This window comes from Mytilus trossulus, chromosome 7, assembly GCF_036588685.1.
Source record: "Mytilus trossulus isolate FHL-02 chromosome 7, PNRI_Mtr1.1.1.hap1, whole genome shotgun sequence".
Taxonomy (NCBI): Eukaryota; Metazoa; Mollusca; class Bivalvia; order Mytilida; family Mytilidae; genus Mytilus; species Mytilus trossulus.
In genome coordinates, this window is record NC_086379.1 from 20,672,606 (window position 1) to 20,696,942 (window position 24,337).

Genomic DNA, 24,337 nt, shown 5'->3' on the forward strand with positions numbered 1-24,337 from the left:
ATGCGATGGGACGCTGAAGTGCGATGGTCCACGCTGAAGTGCGATAGTTCATTCGCTGAGGTGCGATGGTCCACGCTGAAGTGCGATGGTTCATTCGCTGAAGTGCGATGGTCATGTTGGAACATTATATGTTATTATAATAAAAATCATGATAAATAAAATTTAGTAAGCAAAAATGCATAAATGCATTAATTAAAACAATAATTAAAATTTTCGTAAATAATTGTAAATGCTAAAATAAAGCTATTCCTAAAATAATGCAAAAGTTCGCGTTAATGTAATTTATATATTCGCGCGTTTTAAAACAAGTTACCATGACGTTAAATATTATGACGTTTTGAAATACAACGTTTCGTAAACAAAACGGTATGGAATTGCAGGAAGGAAAAGAAGATTTTGTTGACGAAGGCTTTATTATAACAAACGAACGGAAAAAAAAGGTTACAAACGATCCAAGTCCGGAACAGTTTTGGGCAGTGCAGGATGAAGTTTTTTCAATATGCAAGGCAAAATATACCAACAAATCATGGGGAGCAAAAAGAATAAAGGATGTACTAGGTCTTCAGATGGGAGAAACTAGTATAAGAAAATATGTGTCCAATTTTTTATACGACAAAGACTTGGACAGTATATTTTACAGGAGCACGACTGTTACTGAATTCCACAGAAAAGTCTTGTCAAAAGGTGAACTTTTGGAAGAAATTAAAAAAAATCACAAAACTGATCATAGAAAAAGTGATACGGTATACGAAACTTTGAGGAAGTCTTTTTTCCCAGTAGTTCGGGAAAATATTCGTTTACTGTTTAAGCTGAACATTAAATGCCAACAGTGCCTATCGGCAGTTGATTTACCTAAAACTCAAAGAACAAGAAGGCCAATTCCAGCAACCTATCCTAATAGTAGATGGCAAATGGACCTCAAGAAGATACCTCCGTCACATGGTTACAATTACATATGCAATATTGTAGATTGCTACAGCAGATTTGCATTCGGTGGGTCCATTAAGCACAAAACAGCAAAAGAAGTTGCTACAGTGATATTGAAATTTATATACATTTTTGGACCACCTAGGATTTTACAAACTGACAATGGAAAGGAGTTTAATAATGAAGACTTAACAGAAGTTATGGCAGAATTTAAAACAAGAAAAATTAACGGAAGGCCTTACCATCCCCAATCACAAGGTAATGTTTTACATATATTATTAATTTTTAAGAGGCATTCATAATGTTTGCTGAATAAATAGTGATAGATGAGTATTTTTAGAATAAAAAGATTAATCTAAGTTATTTTAAATAGATAAATTAGTTTAAGATAGTTTGATCTATAAACTCAAAATAAAGTTTATATATGACTTGATATTAAATACATTCATTTACCAATAACCTTATTGTTTTTTTATATTAAAAACGTTATTTATGTTTATAAATAAACATAGGACAAAATAAAATTACACGAATTTATAAATTAAACTAGATTTCAAATAAGATAATGTTTTTGATGCGATTTTCAATTATTACTAACACATTTTAAAAGATATAATTATGCATTTATTTACAGGTCGAGTTGAAAGGTTTAACAGAACAGTTGTCGCCTACTTCAGAACAGCTTTTGTTGATAGTCGGGACTGGCCAAGTATGCTAGACGAGTTTTACTATAAGTACAATAGCAGAGTAAATAAATCTACCAAACCTTTGACACCATACCAGAGATTTTATAAAAGACCAAATTTCTGTGTTGCGTTGGAAGATCAGGTAAAATATTAATATCATATATTTCTTTCAGATTATTTCAGGTTTTAAGCATTTTTATATGAATTTTATACTACGTTTGATATATATGTTTTGCACATTTTAGACATCATCAAATATAAAATAACTTTATGGAGAAAAAGAGTGGTTTTTACATGTACAGTGACCGATATTTCATACAAGTTAAATTGAACAATATTAGTTTTGAAAAGTATAATTTTCACGTTTAATACGTTAACGTACATGTATTATTTATTGGTATAAAAACGTTCAGCAGCAAGTATTTTAGACATATTTATAAGTGTACTAATAAGCAATAAAATATAACACCCAAAAGGCTTAAGCATTTTAATGTTTTAAAATTTGAACAATTTACACTATGGGTTCGCTAAAGTTGTATAAACTAAATAAAAAAGTCCAGTTGCAAATATTTTATACATGTTTAAAACCGAATTACTTTTTCTTTTAATAGTTATCCTTTTAATCTTTCAATATTAGGTTCCAATATGCAATTTGACATCAGAAGAAAAAGCATTTTTGGATAGTGCACACCTGGATGTAGAAGATAATGTTGATACGGAAGAATTAACAGTAGAAAATACAGTAGTCAATACCTGTAGTTTCATACCTGGTGCTATAATAAAAACTAACATTAATATGTTTTTACAATATAATTAAAACGCATTATGTTTAGTTATAAAAATACTTTTTATAGTTAATCCGTATTTCAATATCAATAAACAAAATGAAAATAACTTTAAGAAGTGAAATAAAAGGACTTTTAAAAGCGAAATGTTGTTTTAAGGGGGAAGTTAGGATGATGTGGAATCGTTTTTAATAAGTATATACACGAATTAAATTCGAATATAAAGTTCATGTTTTTACTTGTATGTTTTTCAGCAAAAACAGCTCGATCTTCAGAAAGAAGCTGAACAGCATGAATTAGATGGTGAAGTCAACAAAAAAACATCACAGGATACAGTAAACGAGGAACATAGTTTTAGTGTTGACAGTTTAAAACAAACGGTATGTTTTTTAATAACTGTTTTAAATATTTTTCTTTTATAAAAAAAAAAAGAAAATGTGTTACATGTATGATTTCCTATGAGACTCTCCACAAGTGACCAAATGGCACAACAATTTTAAACAGCTTTTAATGATAGGTCACCGTACGTCCTTAAACAATGAGCAAAGCCCATACCGTATAGTTAACTTTAAAAGACCTCTCAAAAACAAATGTAAAACTTTTTAAACGGGAAAACTAACTGCCCGAAAGAGGGGCAAAAGATCCGAAAGGAGCAGTTAAACTCATAAATCAAAAATAAACTGATAACGCCATGGCTGAAAAAATCCAAATAATAGTACACATACAACAGAAATCCTAGCAAAAAATAGGAGTGATCTCAGGTGCTCCGGAGAGTTAGCAGATACTGCTCCACATGTGGCACCCGTCGTGTTGAGAAATTCATGTACATACAGAATATACCGGGGTTACACATGTCAGCGAGATCCCAACCATACCTTTAACATCGGACAGTCACGGTGTAACAGTACAACTGCTTTTAAAGAGAAATACATGTATATAACTCTTGTATTGAGGATTGTTTTTTACAAAACGGTGCAAACAAGCTAATTATCTTATACTTTTATACTGTTTGTTCATTTCTTTTATTTAAAAAGAAAAAAAATTAAATATTTCTTCAAAAAGAATATTTATGCAAAAATAGCCATTTTAGTCAAGAAGTAATTATATATGAATACAGCGTTTAGAATTATTACTATTTATACAAATGATTTACTACAGGAACACGTTAAGGACAGAAGCACTACACCACAATCTGCGCATACAGATGGTGTATCCATTGTACCAGTACCAGAGTGTGCACATATGAACGAGTTATCTATTGCGCCCTCACAAGAGAGACAATTGTCAAATCAGGAGTATATGGAAAATCTGTGGAGACAGAAACTAGAAAAGATTGTAAGATTTTTTTAACATTTTATATATTCTTTTGGTTTTAGTTTATCTATTTAAAGTGCCTTATTAATTACTCATTCTAATTTAGATTTAAAACGTTAATTAGTATTGTTTAATTTAACATATGTTGCAACTTCTTAAAACAATTTATATTCTTATTTTAATATCTAATAACATATATTTTGTTTACTAAGTATTTGTATACCTATTTTTATGTAGACCCCGGTAGAAAAAAGAAGTAACATTTACAATGAAGCACCTTTGACTGACACTACAAACTCACAGATGGCTCGCAACACTGATATGATGCATGGAACACCTTTGACTGACACTTCAAACTCACAGATGGTTCGCAACACTGATATGATGCATGGAACACCTTTGGCTGACACTACAAACTCACAGATGGTTCTCAACACTAATATGATGCATGGAACACCTTTGGCTGACATTAGAAATCCACAGATGGTTCGCAACACTGATATGATACATGTAACACCTTTGGCTGACACTAGAAACTCACAGATGGTTCGCAACACTGATATGATGCACGGAACACCTTTGGCTGACATTACACACTCACAGATGGTTCGCAACACTGATATGATGCATGGAACACCTTTGGCTGACATTACAAACTCACAGATGGCTCGCAACACTAATATGATGCATGGAACACCTTTGGCTGACATTACAAACTCACAGATGGTTCGCAACACTGATATGATGCAGGTACTTGATTACTTATTTTTGACTTGCACATTTTTGTTACATTATCTTAATGGGAATAAATTCTTAAAATTTGAAATAAATAAATGTGAATTTATTTATAGACATTGTTTTTAATTTCCAGCTTTTTTTTTAATTTAACATTAAACTTGGTAGAATACTAAACAATAAAATTTATATTGCAATAATATATGAATTAGTAATTAATTTTTATTCTTTTTCAGACTGAAGTAAGCCCGTATTACCGGGAAATATATGCTAAAAGATTTTTAGCCAATGCAATGCAGACCAATTCAAACAAACGGAGATATTCTGATTCCAATATTTACACTGAGGTAATTTTATAAAATAAAGTATTATTTTAAGTCTGTTAAATAAGGCAAACACTTAAGATAAGTTTCACATAGTGTACTATATACATACAGTGTAGCTATTGAGTTGAAGCATACATAATACTGTTTACACACAAAATGCAAACATTACATAAATTATAAATGAACAGATTAGAATGAATTATGTATATAGATATAGGAAGATGTGGTGTAAGTGCCAATGAGACAACTCTACATCAAAATAATAATTTATAAAAGTAAAACATTATAGGTCAATGTCCGGCCTTTAAAACGGAGCCTTGGATCACACCGAATATGGATAGACTTGAGCCATTTTTTTGTTTAATATGTTCATTTTTTTTAAATTTTATTTGGAATATAGCATAATAAATTAAAAACAAATGTACATTTTTAATAGCAATTAACAGTCTCCGGAACAAGTTTGCAATTCCGCTGAGTGCAAAAGTTGTCACCTTAATTTTTGGAGTTAAGTCAAAACAAAGTTGATAACTTGATTGGTATTGGTTCCCTGATATTTGTCCTAAAAAAATTTGGCTCTAGCACCACTGTTGAAAAAGTTATGCCCCTTTTTTGAACAATTTCCTCAGAGGAAAAGTACTTTTCCTCAAGGGAAATCAAATTTCCCTGAAGGAAAAAGATTTTTCCTCAAGGGAAATTGTTTTTTCCTCAAGGGAAAAAGATTTCCCTTAGGGAATTTGCTGCATAATTATTTCCTTTGAGGAAATTCTTTTTCCTTTGAGGAAATTTGCAGCTTCAAATTTTCCTTCAAGGAAATTTGCAGCTTTAAATTTTCCTTTGAGGAAATACTTTTTCCTGTGAGGAAATTTGTAGCTTCAAATTTTCCTTGGAGGAAATACTTTTTCCTGTGAGGAAATTTTTGACAAACACTTTTCCTTGGAGGAAAATTCAAGACAACAAATTTCCTCTGAGGAAATCATTGTTCTTCAAATTTCCTCTAGGGAAATTTCTGAACATCAAATTTCCCTGAAGGAAATGTTTTTCCTCTATGGAAATCTCATAACAGTACAAACAGTATTAATATATTTTCTGCTAGACTGAATTATTGAAACAAAAGATAATTAAAACTTTTATACTGTAATACAAATTTTCATGGTGAGTATTTAACATACAAAAACAAAAGGCTGAATGTTTAGCATGTTTAAGACAATACAATAATAAGCAAAACACTATGAATAGCATACCATTTGTAATGTTATTAATATTGTGCTCATATTTGAATATTAAATAAAATAAACACTTTTCATGTCAAATTAACTTGTCTTCTGTTACAGCTGCTGTGTATTCAACCCCCTACATAACAGTTCAGTGCATAAATAATTCAATCCACAAGACATCTTCCTTCAATTTGTTGAATAAATTTTGGCAACATGTTCTTTGTATATTTGATATGATGGAGCCATGTACATGAATGGATAAAGAAGGTGTTTATTTCGACAACAAACATGGCAAAGACACTATTATTTTTCTTAATTTCTCCATAATCCATCAGTGAATATGAATGTAGGTTGTTACATTTTACACAATTGTGTTCTTTGATAGTACTCCATTTTGTTTATGGCAATTTTGTAGGATTTTTTTCTATTTCTTTTTCCAGAAAAACACACAGTTGAGTTCTTTCACATTAGTAATCCAATTAGTACATTATGTAGAAAAGTATTAACAATTAAAATTCCTCTTCTGTATAGACCTGCAGGACCTGTTGATGATCATAAAAACCAAGATATATATCTGACCTATAAATACACAAAATAAAAAAAAATGTTATAAATTGAGAAAAAAAACAGCAATATAAATAAGCTTATTTTATCATGTTTTAATGAACATTTTGAGAAACTTTCATTTGATATTCTTACTTGTCATGCTTATGAGTTCTCTTATTTCAATTTTGTAGGATTTTTTTCTATTTCTTTTTCCAGAAAAACACACAGTTGAGTTCTTTCACATTAGTAATCCAATTAGTACATTATGTAGAAAAGTATTAACAATTAAAATTCCTCTTCTGTATAGACCTGCAGGACCTGTTGATGATCATAAAAACCAAGATATATATCTGACCTATAAATACACAAAATAAAAAAAAATGTTATAAATTGAGAAAAAAAACAGCAATATAAATAAGCTTATTTTATCATGTTTTAATGAAAATTTTGAGAAACTTTCATTTGATATTCTTACTTGTCATGCTTATGAGTTCTCTTATTTCAGTGCTTTGTGTCCAAGATTTAATATTCTTTGTTTAGTGCCTTGCAGTGATATTTAAAGTTGAGCCACTTGCAATAGTTGTTATAGAATGTTCATATGTTGTGTTAATATTTGAACCACTGTCCTATATTATGGTCAGGTTGAGTGCTCACAGACATGAGGCCTAAATTAATATATTGTTTGTTTCTCCAATCCCGACCGACCCTGTCCCTATTCTGACAAGCCAGGTGTGGGTAGGTATGTAGGTAAATAATTTTATTTTTCCCAAAAGCCTGAATATTATCTGATGATCCGGTAAGCCCGAAAAATCAGAAATGAATATAATAATATTTGGCTTAGTTTTGACAATAAAATTTTATGAGTAGGACCATTTTTGCAGGGTCCGTCGAATTGGAGAAACAAACAATATTTTATATTAGGTCTGATTTTTTTTTATTAATTGTTAATGCCTTTGAACATGTTGACATAAATTGGATTGTTTAAATCTTTATATGTTGGGATCTTTAATGAATGACCTATAAAGGAAGTGTTTTCTCATTATTGAAGGCAGGCCCATGATTGGCCTTTAATTTCTTGCATCCGCTTCATTGAACTCTGGTGGATAAGTCACTCATTTACCATACCACATTTTCTTATTTTTATTACTGTAATTCAGAAATTATCCAAACTTTTTAGTAATGCGAATAATTGACTGGGTGAGTATCGCAAAAATAAGAAATCATATTTTGATAACAGAAACATATATCTATATATATCATGTTATGATATATATCTTATGCAGATTTTTTTTGTAATCACAATAAGTTGTCCATTCCCTGAAAAATCTGAATTTACAGATAAAAACTATATAGAAGTGGTCTTACCATTTAGGCCTTGTTGTATTCTGTTTAACTTGTTTTGCGCTCATTTCTATTGTAACTGTTTATAATTTTCATTATTTTTCTATATTTCTTGTCCTATAAAACATAAAAAGGATAAAAACTATTATTAAACATCAGTTTGTGTTTTTCTTTATCATTGTTTATATGCAGTTATATTTAAAAAGAATGGAATATTTGTGCTTTTTCATTTCACAAACTTTTTGCCAGTCATGACTTTCAAAGACTTTCACCCTGGTCAATAGTTTAAAAAACAAACATTCCCATACTTTTTCTTTGTGTTCGTACTAATTTTTCATTTGACAAAAAAGACATGATTCAACTATTCTTCTATAATTTGTTTCGCTTGACTACGTTAGCCTCTGAAATATTGTTAACAGTATAATCAGTATGTGTCTCACTTGTCTAAATTTCAAATTAATATATAAATAACCAATAAAAATGCTATGCATGGCTCAGCTTGATACAAACGTACAGGTTGAACCCAGAACAGTTTGGGCAAGTATGAACACACTATTCAAGCTCTGAATTTTAAATTTTTATTGTGATTCAATAGTTTATGCAGCATAGGTTTCTGACACAGAATGAATGTGGTCCAAGTACTTAAAAAAAATTAAATTGACAATTAACCTCTAAAATTGTCCAATATTCAAAATCTCAATACATGGTTAGATGCAGCATATCAACATGATCAAAGAACCCCAATAATTCATTTTTTGATGAAATCAAATAAAGTTAAATTTTGGACCCTTTAGAACTCAATGTGGACCAATTTGATAATGGGCCAAAATATAAAAAATCTTAACGGATGGTTAGATTCAGCATATCAAAGAGCCCCATATAATCAATTTTTGTTGAAATCAAACAAAGTAAAATTTTGGACCCCGATTTGGACCAACTTGAAATTTGGGCCCATAATAAAAAAAACTAAGTAAATATTCAGATTCAGCATATTAATCTGAACACCAAGAATTTAAATATTGTTAAAATCAAAATAAGTTTAATTTTGGACCCTTTGGACCTTAAGGTAGACCAATTTAAACAGGACCAAAAAACTAGGAATCTAAATACACAGTTAGATTTGGCATATCAAAGAACTCCAATAATTCAATTTTATATAAAATCAAACAAAGTTTAATATTTGCCCCTTTTGGCCCCTAATTCATGTTATTCCGAAACTCTGAACAAAAACTCTCGTCACAAACCTTGTGTTTGAATTTCACAGATTTCTATTAACTTGTACTAAAGTAATTAAGCGGAAACTAAATGTCCTGGGACAACGACGACTACATGATAAAATTGAGAATGGAAAAAGGGAATGTGTCAAAGAGACAACAACCTGACCATAGATTCGAGGGTTGGAATCCTTTTCTTTTACCGACCAATGCATTTGAATGGGAGATATAGTTGGAACCCCTCTTTACTCATGGTTGGGACCCCTTTGAAAATGGCTGAATCCGCCCCTGAGAAGCATTATAGAAAAATCTATAAGCTTGAACTCAAAATAAGGATCATTTTATTTTTAAAGGGCAGGCACAGATCCAGAGGGGGGTTCAAGGGATTGGAACCCCCCTTTTTTTGGATTATCAATGCATGGGAATGGGGACATGTAATTGGACCCCCCTTCCCCTTTTGTCCTGGGTTAGAATTTCACCCCACCCCTTTTTAAAATGACTGGATCCGCCCCTTAAGGATCTATAATTAAGTTTGACAAAATCAGACATACTACTTTAACAAAAATAAATGCCACATTTCATCCAATTTAATTTCATCTCTTACTAGCTATTTCATCCATAATATTTAAAGAAATATAAATTTGGGAGTAGTATGATTTTAATTTGCAAGTTATTAACTATCCAAACTAGAGACCTAATCATGCTAATAGAGTAGATATACTTGACTAATTTAAATCAAACTTGGGGTGACTGGGAACAAAGATTTAAGGGAATAGATGACAGTTTACCTACAATAACCTAGTTTCATAACAATAGCATACATTAATAAAGACTACATGGTCACTCTTATGTTAAAATTTTGGGTGTTAATTTTTTAATGTTTAAAGCTAACAATTTCAACTACATACAAGTATCAAGATTTGATCCTACATTATTTGAATATTGAAAAAAATAGCTTTTTAAATTTGGATCTAACGTTATATATAATTGTGTATGTCACATGGGTGTATTTTAATGTAAAGCATCTGAAAAATCATTAGTCGTCTCATATTAATTTCGGTTCTTCAAAAGGCAAATTTATATGAGCTTATGCTGAAAAATAAATAGGGATTAAGGAGAAATCCCTGCCCACTTTTTGTGTGAAAAATTTTGTTGATTATATAGGGAATCACAGAAACATGACTGAGGCAAGCATCCCCCATCTGAACCCCCCCCCCCCCCCCCGTAGTCCAAATAATTATGACGTCTTGAAAGGCTATTATAATTTTTTTCTACGTCGATGTAAGGCGTCAAAGAAAAAAAATTATAATAGCCTTTTAAGGCGTCATATTCATTTGGACTACCCCCCCCCCCCCCCAATGAAAAGTTCTGGATCCGCCCGTCAACCTTTCACTCAGGTCATTGGTGAAGAGTTGTCACACAAAATAAATGATACCAAATGTTCATATGAATATGTTTTTAGCTAGTGTAAGTGTAAGTCAGTCAGGAGGCAACATTTGATTTGTAGGGTGAAAAATGTGATTAATCTTGTTTGGTAAACTTGTGCTATAAATAAAAATTACCAATCCATTAAAAAATCCGTGAGCCCAATCTCATCCAATGAAAAAGATTATTGTCTGTTTTCGAAGTTATATGGAAGTAAGTTAGTAGTCCAGATAATTATGACGCATTGCAAGGCATTTTTTCTGAGGAGAAGTGTAGAATGGGGGAATGGAACCAATAAATTGATCGGATCCGAAATGTCCTTCCCAGTAAAGGAGCACCTATTATTTTGTAGGTAATTATTATTAGTGTCGGTGGTCTCACTGACACAAGTAAATCAGAGTGTATATTGCATGCACATTAAAATTAGCAGAGAAGAGACAATTATCAACTTGTGTTTTATTCATTTTCTCGCAGTTATTTACGGTAAATCAGCTATATAGACATAGGAAGATGTGGTGTATGTATATATAACACAAAACAGGTGTTCGGTTCTAGTACTATATAGTGGCTATAGTATATGACTTTTAAATAACAATTATCAATTATATCTGTATTCTGTGGCGGGTCGAAGGGGATGGAATCCGGGATTGGACACCCCTAGCTTTTTGTGAGCAATCATTGCATATATGATAATCTCGGGAATCCCTCAAGTTCCTATATACAAGGTGATATGACGTTCCGTTGGAATAGGTTACCTGTGCATCAGGAAAAGTTTTGATATAGGAACCTTAACAATATGTGAACAGGTCGGGAAAAACTCTCTTTTGACACTTAGGTATTGCACTGTTGCATTGCACACCAATCAAAACGCAGACAATATGGGAAAAGATAACATTTTAACCTACACAATATATGAATAAGGTATACACTTTTGAAATCTAAATTATATGAAAAGGGTGGGGTAACAGAAACCCAGCGGCATTGACACCCCTTATTTAATGGAGACATGTAGTTGGAACCCCCTTTATCATGGCTAGATCCGCCCATGATTTTTACATTTAAATCAAGCCTCGGGTATTTGTTGGCATAACGGTAACCACAAAAAGGGGGAGGGCTAATTAAAAGCACGAGGAATTATAAATATACAATTCAACAGGGGTAGAGTGCATGGAGAAATGGGAATTAAAATTGTCTCTTCACGATAATCGAAAAAAGTATCTTGCACGTTATTTTCATCATCTTGTCTGAAACACTCTGAATAATGAGCTTTAAAGTCATAAGAAACGAGTGACCGGTGAAAAATAATATTCTTCCAATTCTTGAACCAATGCATATAAACATCATAAACTTAGTCTTCTGTACTCGAATTTATCATTTTTTTTGTGCAAATTTTGTATAATTGTCAATTTTTTTTTCAATCGGTCAGTGTTGTTGTGAAAATATGGCAGGTAATTAAAGTTCGTGTTTTGAAGCCGAAGTTTAACGATTGTCACCTGTTTGTCAACAATTGACGAAAAATAAACAAAACAGCATGGAAATTGAGCACGTGTTTAACATTTAAATTCAGATAATAGTTTATTTTAAGGACATCCATGCGTATTGTGGTCACCGGATTTTTACGAGATGGGTCACACTGAAGTCACCTTGCATACGGAAAATATGTCGGCGGAATTGCTTGCTGGAAGGAAGCTATTCAAATAAAGTAAACTTCTTCTAAATATGAATAAATTTAAGAATTTTCTTCAGAAAAAAGTATATGTACATAAGTTTTATAATGAAAACTATCCATTGAGTTATAAAAATCATATGCATTATTTTTTTTTTATTTGAGGTTTCTTATGACTTTAAGGCGAAAACAAGGCATGTGAAATACTAATAACATACACTTCTTTTTTATACGTTGTATGGACAAACCCATAAATCCCTCAAACAAATTGCTTGATTCATGTCATATCAAATAAATTACAGCGCGGAAAGGTAACTTTAATTTAATATCAAACCTAATTTTTTGTTATATTTTTCAATAAATTTAAAAATCTTAATAAGGCATGCGTGAGTTCCATTTCATGAGACCTACACAGATTTCTATAAAACAAATTAAAAATTATAAATACAGTTTTTCAAATCTTTCCGGCATAGATTAAAAAAATATGTAAATAATCTTTATACGAGTTTGGTTGAATCAAGGATTTGTATAGTTAGCTATACAAATCCTTGGTTGAATTATTTCACTTCATTATAATATAATATGATAAATCTTTTAGTTCTTAAATTTTTAATTAAAAATGAATTTATCATTTTGATATCTCACGATAAACTTTTTAAATTGAAGTGACATGGTCAGTAACCTAATTAGTTGCATGGCTGATTACCATCTTACAGGTGACCCAGTAATTTTCCTTATGACAGTAGCGTGTGCCCTCGGGGTTATATCGGTATGTGTATAACTTATTTTCTGGGGAACATCCTGTCCACGTGTAGTACTTAGCATATATTGCAACAGATGACATTAAACAAATTTTCTTTGTAGCATCGGAGGCAATTTCATGTTCGACCACACAAAATATTTCACAAAAAAAGATATGATAAAATCAAAAGAAATATTAACAAATAAAGGTGAAATTGAGTAAAATCGGGATTCGTGTTTTTATGAGCTTATTTTCAGCGGACAACAACAAATGGAAGTTTTTAACGACCTTGTGTGACCTATAGTTGTTGATGTTTGTGTCATTTTGGTCTGTTGTGGATAGTTGTCTCATTGGCAATCATACCACATCTTTTTTTTCGGTACGTCTAAACACTGCTAAGGACTCCTTAGTGCACTAAGGACTATACAATGCCACTAAGGACTAGAAGGACTACTGTTATATCTGTTATTTGAGTATGCAAGTGAGGTTTGGGATAATATTGGGGTAGGTTATGTCAATAAACTGGAGCAATTACAGCTCCAAGCTGCTAGGATAGTTACGGGCTTACCTATATTCACAAGCTCAAGGGCTATTTATGAAGAACTTGGATGGGAAACATTAGCTGAAAGAAGAGAGAGAAGAAAAATCCAAATGTTTTATAATATTCAAAATAATAATGTTCCAGAATATTTGTCAAATTTAATTCCCCAAAAAATACAAAGTATGACGGTGTATCCTCTACGCAATGGAAATGACATCATTATTCCATTCTGCAGACTAGCATTAACTAATGATTCTTTTATTCCATCAACCATACGTCTTTGGAATAATCTTGATGATTCAACTCGTGATGTGGAATCAATTAATAAATTTAAAACTGAACTAAAAAACCGTTACCCTCAGAGTAATATTTTTGTTCCGAAGCAATATGAATTTGGAAATCGAAAATTGAATATAATTCTCACCCAACTTCGATGTTTTGCATCATCCTTAAACTATGATCTATATAGGGTCAACATTATTTCTGACCCTTCCTGCCGCTGTGGTGTTAATCGTGAAGATTCCTATCATTTCTTTTTTAAATGTATATTATATTCAAACATACGAAATAAAATGTTTGAAAGTCTTCGCTGGCTTCCAAATGATTGTAAAATTAACATAGAACTACTTACCTCGGGTAGTTGTCTTCTTACTTTAGAGCAAAACCGAAACATTTTCAAAAATGTCTTTGAGTTTATTAAAAGTTCGGAAAGATTTCAAATTGTCTAGGTAGCAAACCATGATCGCACACACATCATCATCTTAGATTTCTTCTCCCTTTTTTTTTTTTTTGTCCTTTTTATTTTTTTTTTAATTGGGGTTTTTTTGTTTTTTTTTATTATTATTTTTTTTTTTTTTCTTTTTTTTTTTTTTCTGTTTTCAAAATAATTTATTCATTTATATATTTTTATTTTTATTTTTATTTTTTCTTTATTTTTTCTGTATTATTATTGTTTTCTTTTTCTTCAATCTTCAATTTTCCGTCTTTTGATCCATATTTATATATATATTTACTAAATTAGATATACCATTCTTTACATGCATGCTCATACATATATTTTTGTATTATATTGCTATAAATGTTAAATGGAGAAGACTTCATAAGTCTGTTTGACTTGTGTCTTATCCAATTTGTACTTTAACAAATAAAATATGTTTAAACTAAATCTGTTATTTTTAAATATTATGTTAGAGATTGGTATTTAATGCATAAATTTCAAATTTTATAGAAAAATAATAATAAATAAAAAAGATATTCAACATTTTCTAGACACGTGCCCATTTTTCTTTGATTTACCGAAAATCAATGAACCACTAATGGATTGACACGTGCCAAATAATATAACAACTGATTAAACAATCATATTCTTTAATTTAAGTAATTAACAATTGTATCGAAAAGATTAATACTTGATTATCATAATAAAATGTGTTGTTCTTATTTAAAATGATTAAAAGGACAAATAATTTTGCTTTTGTTTCATTTATTTCCCGACAAAGTTATTTGCCATAGGTTTTATCTTTGATGTGCGCCAACTTATAGGTAAGAGTGTGGTCAGCTTGGTAAAGTGTTTATGTAAGAGACATCGAAGACAAAATGAATATATATGTTTATAACTTTTTTGTTTTATTTTAATTCCGACAAAGATGCGTGTATATACAAATGGCTTCACTAAAACATGAGTAAATTCCGAAAAAAACCTACAAAACATGATTTTTATTTTTCCACTTTCTATTACTGCTTTATACGTACTAGTACGAATAACGATTGAATTAAAAAAAAAATCATGTGGCGTCCTTGGGGTTTATCAAAACCACTAGTTTTCAATCAGTTTACAAAGGCTTCATATGGATTTTTCATATTTGAGCTTGAATCGGATCGTTTTTAATGACAAAATCAGTGAAAATCTTCCACATACACTTATAAATCAAATAAAATAGACACTTAAGTGTTTCAAAAGTGGTCAAAATCTTTCGTTAGATGAACCTGAAATTTGAGGCCAAAATCGGTCCTAACCGGACCTACTTCTTTCATAATTTTAAATTATATCTTTTCTATAACTTTTTCTCGACACGTGCCTCAAAAAGTTGATTGTCACCTTTAGTATAATCGGTAGAAATTCATGTTCAATCAACCATTGATTAATCAATAAGTAACGATCAAAAGACAATTGTTTATTGGATTAGGTTGACTGAACATGATGATTCGGGAATCTGCAATAAACCGTTGGTCACGTGGCGAGTGGCACGCGTTTATTAAAAAGTCATTTAACTTCAAAATTACAAAATCTATTGATACCTAACTTTATAGATATGAGGTTTTTAATCATACCCTCTCATATTCATGCTCGCTGTGATCTTAAAACATCGTTTTAGTGTCCTTAATGCAAAAACTTTCTTCTTAGTGCACTAAGAAGTCTTTTGCAGTATTTCTACACACCGAAATATATGGCCTTATTATTGGTAATATACCATATTAGTGTCACTAATGGCTTAACGTGTTACCAAATTAAGAAGAAGAAATAGGCTCAAAACCGCATTTTTAACTTTAGATTTTTTTTCAATCCCAAAATAGAGAAGAGGTCCGGTATACAGACTAATTAAAAAGTCCAGATGAGAAGTTTAACTTTTAACTGTTTCTTGACGCATGCAAAAAAAATGCAGTACCTGGTTACAGTTGCTCATTGAGAAATTATCATCTTTCGATTAAATGATCTTCAATCTATATGGTCTTAATTTTAAAAGTTATAAAATCTAAATGTGAAGTGATCTAAAATGTTCAATATTAATGAGTATTTTCGCTGTGAAATGAATCTAAGGTCGTCTAAAAGTATATACATGTGTATTTGACCCGACTACTGACTACATAGTAAACTATTCATTATGTATGTATAAGCAGAGACATATGATATTATATGTCTCTGGTATAAGGAGCGGGACTCGGGATTGTCGAGGCGTATTTTTTGTAAACGTGACACATGAAAGTCAAATTATGAGGGAGGGTAGGAGGGGTACTGATTCCGAAATCCCGGGCTTAAAAACACGAAATCCCGAGGTCCCGAAATTCGAAAAAAGAATTATCGGATCCCGAAAGGGTCAATTCCGAAATCCAGAGCTTAAAAACACCCGATCCCGGAGTCCCGATAAAGGTCCTATATCCTCCCTCAAATTATTGTGCCGTGAAAACGCGAAATGAAGTTTAGCCTGATATGGGAAATTACCAAAATATCAGAATTGTTCACTTATATAGTGTAAGCGTAATGGCATCATGCGGGAATCTAAAAAAATAAATAGTAACTAAGCGGGATCCGTGAACAGAACCCCCAATGAGACCCCCATTAGTTGTGGCTTATTTTGGTCTTTTTAGTTCGTTTCTTTCCCCTACATTACTTGACCGTTTTTGTAAAACAACAGCACTCGAGGTCTGACAGTATTTTACCAAGAAATGCACAAAATATTCAAAAAGAAGGCCTAGAAAATTTAAATATTGGTATGCACACATACTCCCCTGTCAGCACAGACAATTATATTTTTGTAAACGCGCCAAACTCGTTTCTAATATTTATAATAGAACTGAAAAGAAAATTGAAATGGAAATGGGGAATGTATCAAACAGACCCCGTACGAAATAAGTAGTAGGATTCCACCCAGACACTAGTAGGAATGAAGTAGGAATCCACCTAGATTCAAAGATTCTATATAGAAAGTAGACGGACATGGAAAATGAACAAAAGTCTGACTGGATTTTTTAATATTCCTACTTCAAAAATCCTACTACCTAGGTGGAATTGTTAAAGTCTGTATAGATTTTTCTCTGATTTGAAAATCTGAGTTGATTATTTATTTTCCTACTACATGTTTTAGATTCCTACCAGAATATCTTTCTACCTGGAAAGTTATCTTGAACTGGATTCCTGTTTGCAAATGACACACATTTCGCAATGTTAAATGCAAGCAAGTTCCAGTTCACAAATTCAAAAGTTGGAGGGGAAAGATTGAAAAGTTGTGTTTGAATACAATAATGCAAGCTATAGGGTCACACAACGTAACAATGTAGAAATGTAAGAAAATATGGATAATCAAGACTAAAGGTAATTCTTATACATTCAAGATGATTTTTTTTTATCTGCCTGCCAAAAGTATTTAGTAATCAATTAATAATTCATTAATAGTGCATAATCTTACTCATTATTTGTTCTTTAAACTAATTTAGATTTACATGTACTTTATGTATAACACTTTCTATAGCTTGCATATATTGCATGCAGTTTCCTTAAACATTTCAAAAGTCTATTTTTTTAAAAAGGAATTGATTCCATGAATTTCCTCTGTTCTTTGTTGTTGAGATTCAAACTTATCTTTGACCCAGTTATGTATTTTTGAATATACACTTACATTTTGTATATTTTTAGATTCCTACCAGAAAATATTTTTTTCTGGGTGGAATTTTGAAAAATTCCTACCAGGTTTTCTAGTAGGAATTTTATTTTCCTACCAAAATATTCCTGCTAATTTGCATATTCCTGGTAGGAATATACAATATTCCTACTAAAAAATTCCTGCTAATTTAAATTTTTCGCCTATTTTCCGTGTGGATTCCTACTACTGTCTGACTGGAATATCACTCTTTTCTGGTAGGAATTCAAAGCAATTTACCGACTATATTCCGTGTACATTCCATACAGATTGTTTCATACAGGGATAACAACATGACCAAAGAGCAGATAACAGCCATATGTCACCAATGGGTCTTCATTGCAACGAGAAAATCCCAAAACCTGAGACTGGGGTGGATCCTGAGTCATATAAAGGGGTTCCTAACCCAGGACAAATATGGGGGGGGTGTCAAACTACATGTCCCCAATCAAATGCATTGATCGTCCAGTAAAGAAAGGGGGGTTCCAACATGTCCAACCCTCAGGCATGCTTTAGTTTGCCATTAAACAAAAATATATACTAGTTGAGTGATAATGGACGTCATACTAAACTTTTCAATACAAATAAAAGAAACTAAAATAAAAATCATTCAAAGGTCACAAAGGCCATAACTTCTGGCTCCTGAATAAGAAAAAGTGCAAAATGCAGTGGGGATAAAAGCCTTTACTGTAAATTCCTGAAATTACAATTATATAAATCATCTCGCATCTTTGTGCATTTCTTGAAATTGGTCATATTAATAAATGCATGCAATATTTTCAGAAAATTTCATATAGGCTTTTAAAAGTCAATCTTGTGCATGATTATCAATGATTATACTCGCACAATTAACACATGTAGTTCTCAAAACTCAAAGGTGTCTATGCTATTTATGACAACTTTTTATACCCCCGCTTTCAAAAAATGGGGGTATACTGTGTTACCTCTGTCTGTCAGTCCGTCCGTCCGTCAGTCAGTCCGTCCCATGAATATTTTTCGTCGCATTTTTCTCAGGAACTACAATACAAGGATTTCTGAAATTTGGTTTCAGGGTTTATCTAAGTCATTTATACAGTGTGATGCGTTTTCAGATTGATCACTTGTCAACTTCCTGTTAACCGAACACTTGTATGATTTTACACATGATAGCCAAGTTGAAAATTTTCGTCACATTTTTCTCAGGAACTACAATACAAGGATATATCTGAAATTTGGTTTCAGGATTTATATAAGTCAGCTATACCGTGTGATGCGTTTTCAGATTCATCACTCTACAACTTCCTGTTTACCAAACACTTGCATATTTTTACACTATTTATATTATCCACTTCCGGCGGGGGTATCATCAGTGAGCAGTAGCTCGCAGTTTCACTTGTTAATCAAGTATAAATTTACAAAATATGTTTAGAACTATATGATTTTTAGGTTTTTAAGCATAGATATAGTTGGTCAGGATCTGCCAACTCTCACTGATTGACTGAGCACATAAATTCAACACTAGTTTTTTGGTGTTGCTTAGTGTTTTGTTTTGTTTTGTTTTTCTTTTCTGCATCTTATGTTTTGCCTTGGCATTGTCAGTTTTTCTTTCATTGCCTTTGTTTTTTTTGTTATGTTAAATAACAAGTCACATATAATCATGATAATTAAGGTCCTTTTTAATTTTTAGGGATTTTAAATTTTTAATTTAAAGTTAGGGATTTTATTCATAAAAGGGGGGATTTTCCAGTACGTATACTATTAATAATGCTTTGAGCAATTTTAATGAAACTTGGTGAATTATTTTTGTATAACATAAACATGATAATTTTCCTTTTAATTTAAAAAAAAAATCTGATTTATGTCACTTGGGATTAGGATAGTCTCAAGAATGCTTTCACAAATTTTTATGAAACTTTGGTGAATTGTTTTTATATCTTGACATAAACACCCTTTTTATTATTATGACCCAAAGTGGAGGGGGCATAATGTTTAACACTTGATCGTTTGTCCGTCTGTCCTAAAGTTGTTTTTTGTTCTCTTACTTTAGTTTGCCTCAACCAAATTCAATTAAACTTTTACAAAAGCTTGTTATCACAATACTCAGATCAAGTTTGAATTTTGGTGATGTCAGCGTCACTGTACTAGAGTATCAGAGTTATGCCCCTTTAGAAATGGGGAAAATATGCTGAATTTTTGGTTTCCTGTTTTCTAAACCTTAGTTTGTCTCAACCAAATGTTATGAAATCAATACACAATGCTTATCAACACAAAATACAGATTAAGTTTGAATTTTGGTAGTGTCTCTTTTACTAAATTCTATAGTTATGTTCTTTAAAAATGGAAAAAAATTGTTTCGGCCGTCTAACTTAAGTTTCCCTCAACCAAATTTTATTAAACTTTAAAACAATACTTTTTATCACAATTTTAATCAGATCAATTTCAAATTTTTGTAGTAAAACTTTTACTGTTCTTCAGTTATGTTCCTTTAAAACATTGAATAATATGCAAGCTGGAGTATCATTCCCTATTTATCATGTATATTTTTTTATAAGATGCAGAGTTAAGGATCTTTAGTTGTTGCAAAGTTATTTAAAATTTGTCCATTTTCAAAATCTTTGAAAGGTTTTAGAAATGTATTTGTGAAAAAAATCACAGCCTTAAACTTATAGTTACTTGAGAGATCTATAAATTGAGCCAAATTATATACATGTTTTATGTCAATGAATACCACTGTTTGTGCATGTTTTGTTTTTTTTGGAGGGCGGGGGTCTTATTTGCGCAGTGCTCATAGTTTTTTAGTCGATCAATAAAATTCATTTAAAGCTTACAGACCAGCTATAAGGGCAAGAAGCTTATCAAGCACTCATGGTTTAGATTTTTATTAAACACACATTAATATACATACAAATGTACATTAAACATGTTAAACAGAAAAAAATATTGATGCAAGATGTCATTCAACTTTTACTCTTTTATGTATAGGACACGAACTATAGAAGATACAGAGAAATAATATACAGCAGAAATGATAGGCAATGTAAAATTTGCAGAAGCCAACTAAACCTGAATGGTAAGGCACCTTTTAATTTTAAAAAGTTATTGAACTTGAAAGATGATTACTAGTATCATGATGACTATAAAAATTCAAAGATGTGGAATATTAAATATGAAAACTATCATGGCTTTGAGAAAGAAATTGTAGGCCTGTTATGACCTTCAATAATGAGAAAATCCATACCCTATACTATTATACAGTCAAAGTATAAAAGACCTAAAGATGAAACATTGAAACAATTCAAACTGTAAAACTAATCATGCTAATTGCCTTAGCAGCCTAGTTTAAAACAAAATAAATTACAAAAAATAAATATGACCGGTATGAAACAACAACAACAACAACCACTAAATTTTAGTGTCAGACTAAACTAACAAAAGCTACAGGCTCTGAACTTTGGACAGGCACAATAGGAATATGGCAAGGTTATATAAAAATAAGATGTGGTATGATTGCCAATAAGACAACTCTCCACCAGACAACCAATGATGTAAATTTCCTGCAAACATAGACTTGACTACTGTAAATCAACTAATTTTTCGTGAATACTTTATTTGGCATTTTATACTTTCTAGTCTACATCGCAGTTATTTATTTTTCTCGAGTTCAAGTTTACTTAATGTATTTTAATAAGGAAAGATACACATGAAAAACATTTATTGCTGTTTCTCTCTCCATTTATAACATTTTATTTGCTTATTTTGTGTATTTATAGGTGATCAGACATCTTGGTTTTCATGATCAATAGGTCATTACTGAAGAGGAAACTTAAAGTTGAAATTTATTTACATAGTGCATAATTGGATTAATTTGAAATGGAATGTGTGCTTTCCTGCAAAAAGAAATAGGAAATTTCAACATGTGATAATGACCATATAAAACAAAATGGAGTTCTATCATAGATACACAAAAACACTATTGCATAAAAGCAACAAAATATCTTAATCAAAAGAAAGGAGAATGCAGAACAAATACTATTTTGTTGTTGAAAAAAGGAACACCAGTTTTATCCACTCATTTACATCGCTCCCTCATATCAAATATACAGAAGAAGATCATTGAAGAACAATTTGCAAAAATGATTTCTCTTAGAATGGAAGGGAATTGTTTAGTGAATGGAATAATGTATTAACTGAATTCTACATAGTGGATTGAATAACTGTACACAAGCTGAAACAGAAGAAATTCTAATTTAAAATAACACGAAAAGTGTTTATTTTATTATTTTAATGTGCAAATATATAAACAAATTCTTTAGAACACCACAAATTATATAATGACATTCAAATTGGTTGCTTATTAATGTATCGCATTGAAACAATTACAAAGAAAACAGAAGCATTTGCTCCAAAAAAATTATAAATCAAAGTTAAATTTATATAAAAAGTATAAACAATACCTAGATCTAAACAGTCGGACTGTATTATTTTCAATGTCATTAAAATTTTGGATCAAACATTTATTAAAGTTTTAAATATCATTTGCATCAATTATACAGTCTTTTAATAATTATATTCATACTGTTTGTATACATGGTGTAGTGAAGAAATGTTTAACAAGTAAAAATAAGGAAAAATATTTCCTTAAGGGAAATTTGATGTTCAGAAATTTCCTTAGAGGAAATTTGAAGAACAATGATTTCCTCTGAGGAAATTTGTTGTCTTGAATTTTCCTCCAAGGAAAAGTGTTTGTCAAAAATTTCCTCACAGGAAAAAGTATTTCCTCCAAGGAAAATTTGAAGCTACAAATTTCCTCACAGGAAAAAGTATTTCCTCAAAGGAAAATTTAAAGCTGCAAATTTCCTCGAAGGAAAATTTGAAGCTGCAAATTTCCTCAAAGGAAAAAGAATTTCCTCTAAGGAAAAAGAATTTCCTTTAAGGAAATAGAATATCCTCAAAGGAAATAATTATGCAGCAGATTCCCTAAGGGAAATCTTTTTCCCTTGAGGAAAAATTTTTTTCCTTCAGGGAAATTTGATTTCCCTTGAGGAAAAGTACTTTTCCTCTGAGGAAATTGTTGAAAAAAGGGGCATAACTTTTTCAACAGTGGTGCTAGAGCCAAATTGTTTTAGGACAAATATCAGAGAACCAATACCAACCAAGTTATCAACTTTGTTTTGACTTAACTCCAAAAATTAAGGTGACAACTTTTGCAATCAGCGGAATTGCAAACTTCTCCCGGAGACTGTTAATTGATAAGTACAAAATAGATTAAACATATGTTGTTAAAATGTCAGGCAAAACATTATTTGTTTTAAGTTATACATTGCTTATAGTTATTTTAAAAATGAACTGAAACTAATACATGTACCGTTACTATTTTTAACAGAACAGAGAAGCATGGGATAGGGATTTGTATCCTGTTGAGTTGTTTCCTAGGAAGCCACAAGTGATGGAAATGCAAACATTTAATCCAAATATTAATGACACAATAGATTTTAGACCAAATTCAGCACTTAGCGCAGGAACAAATGTATTTCTGTCAGGGTATTGGAAGAAGGGGATAATAATGGACATTCAGATGGATGATTCTAAAGGGAGAGTGTACACAGTGAAAGACCTTGAGAACAATAAAATCCACTGTTTATCGAAATACTTAATTCGTCCTAATTTGCTGTATTAAATATTCATTCATTGCATATTGCATGAATTTATGCACTCAAATTGAAATTGTTTTATTTTTTCTACCTACTTATAGTCACTTTGCTAAAATCTTTATTTTATTGAAGAAGTTTAAATATATAAGAAGATGTGGTATGAGTGCGAATGACATAACTGTCAATCCAAGCTGCAATGTGTAAAGTAAACCATTTCAAGTTAAAATACGGCCTTCAACACAGAGCATATGTTCACTCAGAACAGCAATAACTCGTGTTAAACAATTCAAACGGAAAAACCTACAGTTTTGTATTTATATAAAACATATTTAGCTTTCTAATCATTGTTACAGGCATACCATTGCACTTCAGCGTATTTGTTTTAAATCATTTATCTTTAAAATGTAACTGTCGCACTTTAGCGTGGACCATCGCACTTCAGCGTAACCACCATCGCACTTCAGCGTATAGCTATTAACAAGTTAACGTCACAAAGTTACCATCGCACTTCGGCGTGCTAACTATCGCACTTCAGCGTGGACCATCGCACTTCAGCGTAACGACCATCGCACTTTAGCGTATCTATCAACAAGTTAACGTCACAATGTGACCATCGCACTTCAGCGTGGACCATCACACTTCAGCGTGACCATCGCGGTTCGGAGTACCATCGCACCTCCGAGTCCTACATATACATGACCAAATCGACATATTTGTTATATGACTTGAATGATAACAATTAAAGCTAAGGCTCTATGATATACCAACATGACTTTTAATTTTTCACATATTATATGGCATTTAAAAAAAGCCGGTATAACCATTTTATA

At 31.3% G+C, this 24,337-nt stretch overlaps 3 protein-coding genes across 3 annotated transcripts in view; all 3 read left to right on the plus strand.

The window, feature by feature from the left end:
• On the plus strand, positions 1–3,499 carry LOC134726057 (SCAN domain-containing protein 3-like). Its single transcript, XM_063590452.1, has 5 exons — positions 1–1,185; positions 1,562–1,755; positions 2,251–2,355; positions 2,653–2,778; positions 3,461–3,499. Exons 1-5 carry the CDS (start codon positions 369–371, stop codon positions 3,497–3,499), a joined length of 1,281 nt encoding a protein of 426 aa, XP_063446522.1. The 5' UTR covers positions 1–368.
• Positions 1–24,337, plus strand: part of LOC134726238 (uncharacterized) — an 89,728-nt gene that overhangs the window by 56,221 nt on the left and 9,170 nt on the right. The window lies entirely within an intron of this gene.
• LOC134726887 (uncharacterized) lies at positions 2,564–23,854 on the plus strand. Its single transcript, XM_063591289.1, has 5 exons — positions 2,564–2,778; positions 3,557–3,733; positions 3,950–4,462; positions 4,684–4,794; positions 23,240–23,854. The coding sequence occupies exons 2-5, from the start codon at positions 3,641–3,643 to the stop codon at positions 23,531–23,533; spliced, it is 1,011 nt and encodes a 336-aa protein (XP_063447359.1). The 5' UTR covers positions 2,564–2,778; positions 3,557–3,640; the 3' UTR covers positions 23,534–23,854.

Excerpts from the sequence above, each read along its gene's own strand:
- LOC134726057 (XM_063590452.1), top strand. The coding sequence starts at position 369 with ATGGAATTGCAGGAAGGAAAAGAAGATTTTGTTGACGAAGGCTTTATT. Across the intron at positions 1,186-1,561 it reads TTACCATCCCCAATCACAAG|GTCGAGTTGAAAGGTTTAAC; the intron begins GTAATGTTTTAC and ends ATTTATTTACAG. Across the intron at positions 1,756-2,250 it reads GTGTTGCGTTGGAAGATCAG|GTTCCAATATGCAATTTGAC; the intron begins GTAAAATATTAA and ends TTTCAATATTAG.
- LOC134726887 (XM_063591289.1), top strand. The coding sequence starts at position 3,641 with ATGAACGAGTTATCTATTGCGCCCTCACAAGAGAGACAATTGTCAAAT. Across the intron at positions 3,734-3,949 it reads GACAGAAACTAGAAAAGATT|ACCCCGGTAGAAAAAAGAAG; the intron begins GTAAGATTTTTT and ends ATTTTTATGTAG. Across the intron at positions 4,463-4,683 it reads GCAACACTGATATGATGCAG|ACTGAAGTAAGCCCGTATTA; the intron begins GTACTTGATTAC and ends ATTCTTTTTCAG.